The sequence below is a fragment of the Lissotriton helveticus genome, chromosome 9 (assembly GCF_964261635.1).
Source record: "Lissotriton helveticus chromosome 9, aLisHel1.1, whole genome shotgun sequence".
Classification (NCBI taxonomy): Eukaryota; Metazoa; Chordata; class Amphibia; order Caudata; family Salamandridae; genus Lissotriton; species Lissotriton helveticus.
Window position 1 is genome coordinate 244,295,876 of NC_136070.1, and position 13,707 is coordinate 244,309,582.

The 13,707-nt window shown below is 45.2% G+C and overlaps 1 protein-coding gene across 6 annotated transcripts in view; it reads left to right on the top strand.

Moving 5' to 3' along the window:
* Positions 1–13,707, top strand: part of DDHD1 (DDHD domain containing 1) — a 466,403-nt gene that overhangs the window by 174,762 nt on the left and 277,934 nt on the right. For all 6 annotated transcript variants that reach the window (XM_078659828.1, XM_078659830.1, XM_078659833.1 and 3 more), the window contains one exon: positions 3,602–3,730. In XM_078659828.1, the coding sequence (XP_078515954.1) occupies positions 3,602–3,730 (129 nt within the window). The remainder of the gene's footprint in view (positions 1–3,601; positions 3,731–13,707) is intronic.

Below are 13,707 nucleotides of genomic sequence, written 5' to 3' on the forward strand. Positions count from 1 at the left end.
CAGCTCGGTTTGCGCGTTTCATGTGAAGTAGGAAATCCTCGACCTGCTGCGGGTTAGTAAAGAATCGCTGCTTCCCCTGGTGTGTAACCCTGATGCGTGCCGGGTACAACAGCGCATAGTTAATTTGCGCGGCCCGCAGTTTTTTTCTTGACATCTATAAATTTACTCCTTTCCTCCTGTACAATGGGTGTAAAATCCGGGTAGATGGAAAGCTTGTTGCCATCATAGGAGAGGGATTGCTTACTCCTTGCCACACGAAGGGCTACATCCTGATCTTTGAAATTCAATAGTCTCGCAATAATGGGACGCACAGTGTTGCCTGGAGCCGGACGCGGCCCAAGGGTTCTGTGCGCCCTTTCCACAGCAAATTGACTGGAGAAAGATTCGGCTCCTATGGTCGCCATTAGCAGCCTCTCTACGTATTCCTCCATCCTCCCAGTGTTGGTTGATTCGTGAACACCTAGGACGCGTATTTTGTTCCGCCTACTGCGAGCTTCCAAGTCCTCATTCTTGGCTGGGATTATTTTCAGAAGCTTATCCATGCCATTTATCTGCGTCGTATTCCTGGTGGTAGCATCCTCTGTGTCGGATATGCGCCTCTCAGTTTCTTTAATTCGGTCCCCGTGTACGTCAAGTTTATGTGCGATGGCATCCATCCTTGATGACATTCGATCTACTTTATCCACTATTGTGGTGAATCCCTGTCGCACCTCCTGCAGTATGCGCTGCACATCCGAGGCTTGTACTGTGGGCCCCATTCTGGCTCTCTTCTCTCCTCTCAAGGTCCTGACCATCGTGCACACCACGCGTCCCTCTCTTCGCAGCTTCAAAATTCAATTTTGGCTGCCTCGTGTCTGGTCTGTCCATGCTGGCACTATCATGGGGGGGGGGGGGGCTGATGCATACGTCTCTGTCCAGCACGTATCTTCATGCACTACTCTGTAGTCTCACCAGCCCACGCCTCGAGTCTCAGGAGTAATTTGCCGGAGGTGCATCCAGCTTCGCATGGTCAGTCGTCTTCTCTCACTGTGCGCAGCCAACTACGACCCTGTCCTACTTCTATCTCCTGTCACAGGACCGCAGCTGCTCCAGCACACCCCTCCAGCCCCAGGATCAATGTGTTGAGGGTGCTCCCAGTCTTGTGTGGCCAGTCCTCCCCTCGCACTGGGTGCAGCGGTGTATGTCCAAAGGCACGCCTCCAGGCACCCTCAAACTCCTTCACAGCTGCACCGCAACTCTGTTTTGTAGATTACGAGCCTTGATGTCCTCCGCATGAGTGAGCGCTGGCACTCGATGTGTTCCAGTCAAACTTCCGACCCACGGTCTCTCCACAGGGTGGGTGCTGGAAGCTGAAATATAGAGTCCCTGATGGTATTCAACACCTTATAGCACCCCACGTAGCAGTGGCATCTGCACTTGTTAATATGCGCGATGAGGCTCTCAAAATGGCGGCTGCAGCGTCCTCTCCCCGAGATGGCGCCTCTTATTGGTCCTCAAAGGACAGCCAGCTGGTCTCCAGTGCGGCGCGCCGCATCAATAATCATGGACTCCCCTCTAGAGGCCCTCCGGGGGGTCCCCAGCTATCTTCCCAGTAAAGCGTGCCGCCTGTTTTGCGCTGTCAGCTGCAGCGCTATTCTCACGAGCGAGTTACCGGGGCTTCCAGCACTCCTAGCCTTGCAAGTGGGGCCTGGTCCCAGTCATCGTTCCCGCTGTGAGCGGTGCGGTCATCTGGGGGGATCCACAGTCGACACCTCGGCTCTGCAGTCGTAGCGTGTGCCCCTTCGATGTGGTGTTTGGCTCGCTCCTCACTGCCGCCTCCGAGCGTGGCGCCGCCAGTGCTCTATCAGTGCTGCTGCCTCTCACCTTACAGTTAGGTCTGCAAGTTTCACCACGTCCGCCGTTGCAGATCCCTCACGTCAATGCAGGAGACCTCGCGGTATGACATCCCCACTTACTGCCCGCCAGTGTCCAGGGGGGGTCGCTCCGTTACTGTCTCTCGAGTAGCGGCCGCGGCCCAGCTGTCCCGCCCGCAGCAGCGGTCTGTCCCAACCGCTTCCGCCGCCTCACAGCCCCACCTTGCTTCCGCGGCACTCTCAGTCAGATCTTCACCGACTCATTCCAGGATCAGTTCTGCTCCGATCTGCCAGATTTTCGCACCGAGGCAAGAGGCTGTCTATGTCTCTCAGATGGCGAGTTTGCAGGCATGCACGTAGTCATTTGGCAGGATATTTTTATAAATTACACCGGGCTGCAGGAGCCTCGCACTTGTGCAACCATCTAGCGTGTGCGCCCCCTAGCGCCCCTCATCCTAGATCTAACTTGTCTACAGAGTAGAGTGTTAGGCATATGAGAGAGCAAAGTTTAAGACATTGATCGCCTTGTGGTTTTAGAAAGTTGATACCACAAGTCAAAATGCTGATTCCTTATTCCAAACTGCAGATATTTCTCATACTGCATCCCCTTCAGGTGATGGAGGATTAGGGTCAACAGTTTACCTTTCCAAGCATCTCTGTCTGTTTCTTTGCATTCTTGATGTGGTGGACTGATGCTTAGAATTTGCACGCTAACCCTTACCAAGTGTGGATTGTGGTAATGATGGACTGTTTGGAGCTGAATGTGAGGATCCATATGTAGGCACTTTACGAGATGCCCATATCGCTCCGTATGAAACGTTGGAGTTGAAGGGGAGTCTTTTTTGAGGGCCCTGACCTTGCTATCCTTCTTAAAATCCAATATGGTAATGCTCTAGTTACAGAATAGCAACGTTCTATTAAATGATGAACGGTGAACTAGTAATGCATTTTGTTGGCAAGAATAAACAAGTGAAGAAAGTTGAAAACAGTGTGGCTTGAAATTGGATGAAGACACTTAACCATGTTGTTGTATCTAAAGGATCCCATATTTCTTTACCTTGAAGGTAGTGGATTTTCTTTTTTCCTTGTCCGCTCATTCCTGTATAAAGCTTTGGGAGGAGGTTCTCCTCCCCCCCAGATCTAGTCTTTATACCCACATAAGGAGACCTAGCAAACCGCATCTCTATATTCCTTTCTGCCAGGCACCCTCTCCCTGAGGCAGAGGGGGTAGGGTGGCAACAGTTTTGATGAATATACAGGAAAATATCGATCATGCAAATTGCAGGCACCGTCTCAGAATACCCACTATCTGGATAGTGGGTTGTTGAGGGGGGCTTATTTTAATTACAAAAAAGCATTTCAAGTAATCTTCTACACTTTGATCATAAAAGCAGCCTAATTCAGTAGATTAATGGGCGCAGAGGGTGAAAGCAGGTTTGGCACAAGAAAAACTAGTACTAAATAAGAAATAATAGAAATATTTATCTCCATTTTTCGATTGATAAATTAAATACATATTAGGACTCAGTTATAACTGTTATTTCTATTTTTATTATTTGTTTGCTGTATAATCTATGTCTATGATATTCTATGGAAATAATCCCCTGTTAAAGGTACATTTGTTTTTACATAATCTCAAGATATATTTTAACATCCTGTGTTTGTACTAGGAAGCGCATTTTGTTTTAGACAGGAATTTATTGTTTTAGTAAGGATACTGTTTAAACTCCCTTTGTTTTTTACTGCAGCTGTCCATAGTTTGAAGTTGAGCCGCAGCCATGTGGATTGGCACAGTGTGGATGAAGTTTACCTCTACAGTGACGCAACCACATCTAAAATTGCAAGGAGTGTGACACAAAAGTTAGGGTTTTCCAAAGGTAAGGTCTCAAAGTCTTACATTTTATAAATTTAAATAACATGGCATTTTTCATTTAAATTGTATATCTGATGTATTGAGCTTCAATGAACACAGCAAAAGAAGACAGAGGGTGTTGTATATTCTGCTCTGAACCACCTATCTCATATAACTATTGTTCCAAAACAACACCAGTTTGTTCATATGGGCACCTCGATCCGAAAAGATCACGATCACCTGAGAACTCAACCTGGGTTCAATAATGCCCTCGTTGACTACTACGTGGAGCTCCTTGGGGCACTAATGACAGATAACATGATCAGAATTGGCCAATATGCAGATGATACACAAGTCTACCTGAAAGTATCGTCTGCGCCAGACATCAAGTGCCTCAAACAGTGTCATCCAGACTTTAGTGTCTAGCACCTACCTTAAGCTCAACCCAACCTAGACAGCCTCCCGGTAAAGTTGGTTTCAAAAACAATTTTAACAACAAAAGAGAGAGATTATACATATGTGCAGAAGCACTATAACAATCTTAGGCGGTTAAAGCAACTGTTAAGGTGATCAAGAACAGGATCAGCAGTGATACGTTTTCTAGATATTCTAGAACACGGCTCGGTATGGGCTTTCTAGGTGCCCCTTGCACTAAGGACTTAGTCAGTGTGCCAAACTGAGACAGAAAACCTTTTGCACTGCAACAACCTCACAACCCACTGAGCAATATTTGAGTGAGATGTGTTTCTGGTAACAATCAATACTGAAAGATTTCACAGGAATAATTTGTGGAAACCAAACCTTCTTTCATCATGGAAGTATTTCAAAGACTTATTTTTAAAGTCGTAATTGTAACAGAGTTCATGTGATATGAATGGTAACTATTAAAAAGATCCGCAGCAATGTTTCCTTTGTCGATTTACTCAATGTGAGGATATATGAAATCCAAATAAAAAAAATATGAAAACCAAATAAAAAAATGTGAAACAAAAAAAAAGATCCGCAAACCAGTCGCTACAATATTTATCAAGATTGTGAACCGCAAAAAATAGTGAAGCATATTGATTCAGCGGTGTGGAATTGAATAAAATATCTGCTTGTCCATGGGGCAGGTTCCTTCATAAACCTACTTGTCCTGTAACAAAGTCCACTTGCCCCTTTGGTGCCATGTAGTGCAGCGGCAAATTATAACAGCAATCTCATTATATGAGAGCTCTGATATAGCCTCCCTGATTATGCCAGGGCTCATACCTTAGTAGTGTTTGAATACTTGCAATCCTCTTATGTTGCCACGCTTCCGCAGATCTACATACTAGGGCTCAAGGTAGTGGTAAGCAATAATTCCAGTAATGGAATGCCCTTTTGAGTCTGTGCAAAACTACTATCATGCATGTTTTAAGGGTTTTCAACAACTCTTCTCTAATCTTTTGCCATATAGAGAAATGTTGGAAATTTACTCCTGACAATGGCAGATGTAAACCTTCTTCCAGAGTTGAGAAAAAGGTGGTTGGCGGGATAGTGAACTTGAAAACACTCAGATTTTCGCATGAACAAATCTACACATGCATATTTGCTCATGCTAAAATGCGGTTCACTAATATTTGCTAGGAGTACTATTTCTTGTAAATTCTTGCGCATTCACGAAAGCCGTGTAGCTGCACTTAATGCAAGGACATAGACCATGGGTGCACTTTTGAGACTTTCTTTAATAATTGGGCCCCTAATTTGGTCTGGCACTGACCGTGACCTTTTGTGTTTATTAAAATTCTGTCTCGCTCTCTGTATCAACTTCGGCTTCACTGTTAGTGAGAGCATTCTGCTCTTTTTGTTAAGTTCCAGTAACTACTGTGGCAGTGTGTGCTTTTTGTGACCAAAAAATGTTTTTGCATCTGCCAATGTTTAGTATAATGGTGAGGGCCCGGCATCTCCCATACCAATAAGGTTTTACAAAAACCATGCCAAAAGAAGTCACACATTGACAAAACTAAAAAGCTGACTACCAATTTCAGACCTACTGGCTTTGCCAATGCTTGTTTATTTTTGTTTCCCATAATCTTATTGAAACAGGTTACACTTATTTTCCATTATGAATATTTTTGGGAAATACTAGTATGCGTCAACACATGTTACTAAATGATACTGCAAGAAAAGGACCTGAGAATTAACAGTAGTTTAGCACAAAAAATTCCTGCATTTTTTATGAATATTTTATTTTGAAAGCAAAGAATCATCAATCTTGCTTACAAGCTTCTGCAAATATTTACATCAAATCATGGAGCATTCTGGGAGCATTATACGTAACCTCATATTGCTAAACTTTGAAAACGTGTGCACACATTTTTATACTGGAACCACTCTCAGTAGTGCAGTCGGAGCTTACAACATTTACTTAGAGCGCTCGCCCTAATAATAAAGGCTTCCAATTAATGAACAAATACAAGTTTGAACAGCATTAACATATGGGCAAAAATATTAACTGCAGACAGTGCCTTTCCCTGATCCAAAATGTGGTACTGCAAACTGGCAGTCAAAGGGTTTGTGCTGCAGGGGGGTGGATCTACTTGTCCCAAGGACACAGTACCCATGAAAACTTGTTGCACTTAACCCCTAGCAATATGTCCTGGGCATGGGGCTATAGGAATTCCACATCCCTGTTGATTAATGTTCAAATCTTTCTTTGTCAGACTAATCTTGGTACCAGAGAAAGGTCCAAATGTAATTTCACAGATGGATCACACCAGCATATCTTGTCTGAACAAATAAACGACCATTAAGTGAAATAGCAATGTCTGTTATTCTCGTTGGCATTAAAAGGAAGGCTGATATGCCTACAGTGTGATGGCTAAGTCCACCTCTCCACAGCTTTCAGCAAAAGAAAATGATATGGTTATGAATAATAAACGTTGAAGTGAACTTATCAGTCTTTCATGTGACCTGGTCTATCATGCAAAACATCTCAACCGGAGATTTGATTTCCTGCGAACTAACATTAATATATTGAAGCAGGTTTGATTATTGTGTCGCAGGCTTTTATGGCATGAATATATGCGCAAACACAACAAGATGAAGGAAGGAGTACTGACACATTTAAAACACTCGCCCGAGTCAAAAGATCCTGGAAAATCCATTGTTCTCTTGCTCACCATGCTCTACAGTTTGAACCCAGCCATATGTAAATCATGCTTGACTCTGCACCCTATATGAACAGTCCAGCCGAACTGCAAGGCCACGTTTTCCCTGAACCGGAAACCAGCATCCTGGAACCTGTTTTGGAGTATTACTCTTTTTCAGCCAGGCTGGTTTGAATCCAGTGGCACGGTGAGTGAGGTACCCACGTCTCGGAATACCCTTGGTTCCTTAGGCAAACACAACAAGATGAGCAACAGAGTGCTCAAACTTTTCAATCACTCATCATTGTTTTGCTCATTGTGCCACCCCCGTTTAGACCTAGCTATATGCTGATCAGTCTTGACCCTGCTCCCCATGGGAACAGTCCAGCCCGAACGGCAAGGCAAGGTCCCCCTGGACCGGAAACAAGCATCTTGGGAACAGTTTCGGGTATTTCCCCTCATCAGCCAGGCTAGTTTTAATCCAGTGGCACAGCAAGCAAGAGACCTACATATGAATATATGTGCACCTTATGTTTCAGCATTTTTGCCTAATAACGAACATACATAATTCATAAATGGGATACCCAAAAGTAAAATACATAAGAATCTTAACAGCAGGCCTACCCATGGAGTCAGGTAGAAGATTAAAGGCAGCACAATGACTGCCAATACCATCATCTTGAATACTGGAGTCCCAAGAAGTAAGTTTTGTGAGCTCAGTAAGATATTGTTGAAGGATTTTGTAGATTACTCAACAAATAAAATACATTTACAAAATGTAGTTTGCCTCAGTAGGGAGTCACTGGAGGATGATAGGACCAAAGTTGTGATCTCAAACCTTGCTTAAGAGACTAATGAAGCAGAGCCTTTGGAGGAGGAAGGTGACGTTTAACTATACTTGACAATAGTGAATTACCATTGACATAAATTCTAGAGATTTTGCAAAATCTTGAAGGACTGCTTACACTAAAACTCCTTCACCACATGAAACAAGAATGGTGGCAGCTCTGTTAAAGTTATCACACTTGTTTCCTTTAAAGTTTGTGATAATGCGATGTGACCCCAAATGATCGAATATTGTACCTCCCGATTTTAAAGACGCTGGCGGGTTGGAAATAGATTTCTTTCATACAATAGCCTTAGATCATTTGGAGCAAACATTGATCTTGATTAAGTGGGGATTACTAGTTGTTCTGTGGCTGGTGGTATGGCTGTAAGAGAGATTTCAGTTGTTGATTGGACCCTAATGGAATTAGTGGTTGGAATTGAGATCTATTTGTAAACAATTAAATGAGGCGGTACTTGCTCTATGAAACAAAAACAATTGACGTATGATGATCCTGATAACTGCCTAATTTTTATTCTTCTAATTGTATTTAAGTAGTGAAAAGCCTTGAAGCGAAGGCAATCTCTGATTAGAAGTTCTATTGTCTTAATTTTGATTCTGGATTCAATTTATTTAGGGCCATAGATTTAGTGATTGTTCCCTGATGAACGTTGATGGCAGCATCTGAGAGAGACATCTAGGCGCATATATTCCTTACCTTGAATTTCCCAGCCGTGAGATTGGATCCGGAAGATTATTCTTAGAGCAATACCCCTGCGCACTGGTAGGTGGCATTGGTCAGCTCCACGTGGCGCTATCCGTGCCGGAAGTGACGTCCGTATCCCCTATATAGGTGGCATGTCTGGACGATGACGTTGGATCTTTTCTTGCTGCATCAGTCATGCACTGATCTGTGAAAAGCTACGCTTTGTCACTTTTTGACAACCCCTTTTTTGGTGTTTAGGAAGTCATGTCCTCTAGGAAGCCTTTAGCGTTCAAACAGTGCGATGATTGTCACCGTGCCATGTCGGTGACGGACACGCATTTGATTTGCCTATGCAGTCCGGACCACAACTCCCAAGTCGTGCTCCAACTGCAGGGCCATGGCTTTAAAGGCTTCAAGTGATTGGTCCTTAAAGCTGCTTGCGGCCCGTCAGGTGATGCATGCCTGACTTCTTGGAGGTCTCGGCCAAGTTGAGAGGAAGGTCCCGGGACAGATCCAGAAGTGCCAATTCCTCTTTGTCCCACTCATGTTCCTCTGGACACTCAGGTAAGAGGCATAAGAAGCACAAGAAGTCGAAGCGTGTACGAAGGAACATCGGCGATCAAGGCCCTATTGTCCGGAACCTGCGCCTGGTTCAGTTCCGCAGCTCCCTGCTATTCCGGGCGTTGGAGCAACCCCGTTCAGCGCAAAGAATTTTATGAGGCCATGCGCCTTATTTTTGTGCATCCTGACACCTCCAGGGCATCTTCGGGTACTGTAGGGTCATTGGGAGCTCCATCGGGTTCTGTGCCGGCAGCTCTTTCCCTGATGCTGTTGCTCTCCTACCCCCTCAACCCTCCCCTGGATCCAGACATTGATTGGGATCGGCACCAGCCGTGCCACTGCGACCTTCCCCATCCCCGGTTCTGACGCCGATACCTATCGGCGACGCCAGCCCTATTCTGATCCCTGATAACACAGAGCCGCAGCCCGTCAAGTGACACAGAATCTGGCGCTGACAGGGCCCATTGGTCCTATGTTCCCCGAGCCTTATTCATGGGACCAGGTTTCGGAGAAGAATGGTAGGTCTCACTGGACCCTTTAGAATACCAGCAGTACGAACAAGACATAGACTGATATGAGAATTTGGGCGAGGCCAGTGGTCTGGTCTGTCCTCCCCAGACACTGGCATTCTTTCTCCTCCTACTGTGGCTACGGACCAGGGTGCATCTTATGCAATGGAGGTGCACAGGGCAGCTAAGGTCCTTGACCTTCAGCTACCCACAGTGGCGGTCAAGACAAACATTGCGACAGGTGCTACATCTGGGAGCTTCCTCTTTTGAAGCCTTGCCCCCATTCATCGAAGCCCTGATGGACGTCCTTCTGGAAACCTGGTCAAAGCTCAGCACAGAGGCTCCCAACGATCACCCACTGCCCATCACCAGATAACCCAGACTTCCTCACTACCCACCATAGAGCGATTTGTGGTCCAAGCCTCCACTTACCGTGGAGCATTACCTGCCACTCCCTGAACAGGGAAGCCAAGAGGCTGGATAGTTGGGGCAAGAAAACTTATTTTTCTTGTGTCATCCTTGCATTGCCGTTGATGAACACTGAATGCTTATTGGGCTATTAATCCCACTCTCTGTGGTAAACGGTGGCACAAGTTCAGAGATGTAGGAAACTTCTCCATTCGACACAACTGACTCACTGGGCAGAACAATTTCCACGTCGGTGGCTTAAGTGCTCCACCTGGCTGAGAACATCCGGTTTTTCAGGGGATGTCCAGGCCTCTCTCATAAACATGCCCTTTGATGGCACCTGTCTCTTCGGAGATCAGGCAGACACAGTGCTGAAGTGCTTCAAGGAATCCTGGGCTTTGACCAAGTTCTTGGGCCTTTGAGCTCCCCAATCTGCCTTATGCTCTTTCCATGGCTACGGAACGGGCTTTCAACCACTCAAACCCTATCCCAGCCACCAAGCTGCGCACTTTGCACAACCCCATTCCTCCTCCACCGCTTCAGTCTCCAAGCCCTCCTAGTCTTGCCTTTCCAGATCATGGGCATAAAGTTGCTGGCAGGATTAGCCATCACCTCCACCACTGGCACAATATCACATCAGACAGATGTGTCCTCCAGAGCCATAGAGAGGGTTCCGGCACTAGAAATAGGTTGTGGTTGCTATTCCTGCTACTTTAGGGTCCTGAAAAAAGCGCAAGTGCCTTCTTCCTATCCTAGACCTTTGAGCCCTCAACTACTTCTTTAACAAGCATTTGCAAAGCAATAGGTCTCGCACTTGTGAAAGTTAGAGCTATTGGCTTTGTAAATGACAGGATACGTCCTTAGTTGTAAATACTGGAGAAGGACACTTAGATTAATTTGAATGAGCCGCACAGAAGAAAGGCGTGGCTGCAATTGTTGAAGATGAAGCGCTGTGCTGCTGAAGTTAAAACATAAGATTATGCGCGGCTGAAAAATATAAAATGAAGTGTGCTATGCTGCTTTTTAAAAAAGCACAGCGTCCCACGCTGCTTTAAAAAAAATATTATGTTGTGTACAATCTTAACATCAAGTTATGTGAGCCACAAATAGAGAAAGAGTGACATGCTTGGGCTTCCGTCAGATGCTGGCACCTGAAGTAGGCAATGTGAGCACTGCAGCAGGAAGCGGAAACTGAAGCCAAAGTCTCAAATAGCAGGGACGCTAATCACCCCATCTGCAGTTAGAGGACACGTCCCCAGCTGTAAGCACTGAAAAAGGACACTTAGATTAAGTTGGTCGAGCTACACAGAAGAAAGGTGTGGCCGTTATTGTTGAAGTTGCAGCACGGTGTGCTGCGCCGCTAAAAGTAAAACATAAGCTTATGCGCTGCTGGAAAAAAAAAGGTGTTGCGTGCCACACTGCTTTTAAAAAAAACAAGGTGAGTCACGCTGCTTTAAAAAAAAGTGTGGCGTGCCGCGCTGCCTTAAAAAAAATATTATTTTGTGTGCAGTTTCAACTTCAAGTTCTGCCATTCGCACATAAGAAAAGAAAGGTTTCGTCACCATTATTGCAGCAAAAGCCTAAAAGAATAAGATAAAGTGAGGCATGTATCACACTTGATGAAAGAAAAAGCAGCTGCTGGAGGGCATGTCCTGCCTACAACAGCAGGCAGGAGAAAGTCATCTCAGAAAATAGTGCTCACAGTCCTCTTGGGAGGTTACAAGAGGAGAAAAAAAGGCACTAAGGAGGGACTACTAAGCCTATTAACAATCAAAAACCGCCATTTACAAAGGACAAACAAGAGCCAATTGAAAAGATGGGTGGTAGAAGGGGCGGAGCTTAAAGTCCATACCTGCTCTCAAATACCGCGCAAGCCCTGCCCAGGCAGACCTACAACTGGCCAATGGCTACCCACCGGCCCGTCGTCAGCGGCAGACTTTAAGTTAGTTGGTCAGTGTTAGAAGAGCATCCAAACGCTGCTACTCGCATAGAGCGTTTGTAAACGGACTAAGTGATTTTTATGTCGTAATGCGACTGACACTCTAGTCTGTCGACGCGCAGGACCCGGACGGAGAGGTGGAGCCTAACAGGCAGCCTGCTGCAGTGCAGTCCGGTAGCACTGAGCCCAGCAGTCAGGATTTACAATGGGAGCAGCAGCGAGGAACAGTCGGGGACTTGACTCCTGGAGGTCTGCGCCTGCCGTCAGACTAGAACTGCAACTGTGCTCGCTAACAGTAAGTGTCACTACCGGTCCTACAATTCTCAAATAACGTGGCTGCCCCGTTTCAGAAGAGGTCTGGAGTCGAAGTGACCAGGTATTGCTCACTTCCACATGATGGCGGCAAAACACTATAATTCAAAGCTAAAGGCAAGAAGTGTGTACTGTGGCTTCGAAGATCTGAAGAAACCCTGGTTTTCCTGAAAACAATTCTCTCAGAATTTATAATATTATTTTCGAAGCAAAGGGCACATGATCCTGGCGAAAAGTAAACCAGATTTATTCCAGCTGTCGCTCTCACGTACCCAAAGTTTCGGATGTGCTGTGCCTGGTATATTGACATATGTGACTTGAGCATCTTGTAAATGGATTCTAAATATTATGATGAAAAATGAGGCTTGGTTTCTTTTTGAGTGTGTTTATTAGGTTCTGTTTTCGGTATACTCTTGTTTCAACTGAACTGCCAGTGTGTTTAGATTGTCAGGCGCATTAAACTTAGTGATTAGAGCTCCCAACATTGAAACTGAAACACTTCCATCTGTTTATTATCCCCGGCACAGGACAGTTGTTAAGGTCCCTTCCGTATGCCACAATCCGCAAGCAAACAATTCATTCCGGGTGGGCGGAGCCTAAAGGAGACAGGGTGGTCACCAAAAAGCCTAACTTTCAATCGGAGACCTGCGTTTACCATAAAGGATGATGTGCACCAATTGAAAGCATGGGCGGAGCTTCGATCCCACTTCCTAAAGCAACCCGACGACAATAGATTTTGCAGAGCGGGCAGCGCATGCGCTGTGACGCTGTAGTGTAGTTCCTATTATCCCAATAGGCTCTGCGCATTGGAATAATACCTCCAATAGTATAGACCTAGACCAGACGTTAACTAGGTCTTCTACTGTCGATATTAGACTTAAAGTTTTGGGTTTGCCAGCTAGCTCAGAGTTCACTAGAAACTTTCTCGAATAGACAAGGAGGAGTTGAACCTCCCTGGATAGCCAAGAAGGGATTTAGTTTCTGACAACCATAGAACATGACAACTTTGCTCTCCCCTAATCAAGAGTGTATCTCTAGAGTCGTGTGAAAACAAAAGACAACTTATTTTACTCAGTCAGTACGTGCATTCTTAGTTTCACCAGATTGTAGAGAAAAAGAAGAGACGGGCGTGTTCAATAAAAGATGTTATTTATTGATCAGTCTCTTTTCTCGTACAAGAGAAATGAATCGATATTATTGCAATACTTATGGTTAAGTAAAGTGCATACAATAAAAGCAGAAGTATAAAATAATACTGTAAAAACATTTATATGGTTTCTAAGCCATATGGTGGTTTAAAATGGATAAAATAGATACCTACATATAAACATTTGACTAATCGTACTCAACTGGTGCTTCTAACCACGCCTACCCCAGTGTACCTGACCTAAGCCTAATACGTGGGCGGGGATAGAAAGTAGCAGTGTAAGTTAAGTTTGTTTTGCCAAGTGACTGATTCAAGAATTCTCTGCAAGGGGTTATTCAGTTCCGTACCTGAGGTCTAGGATGATTGAGGGATGGTATCTCTCATCTTTGGTCTCGATATTTCAGGCTGCCTGCAAGGGCTGCTCGGAAGCGCGGGAGCTGGATTTCTCGGCAGGAGAAAGGCAGCGTCTCGTTTTCAGCGCGTC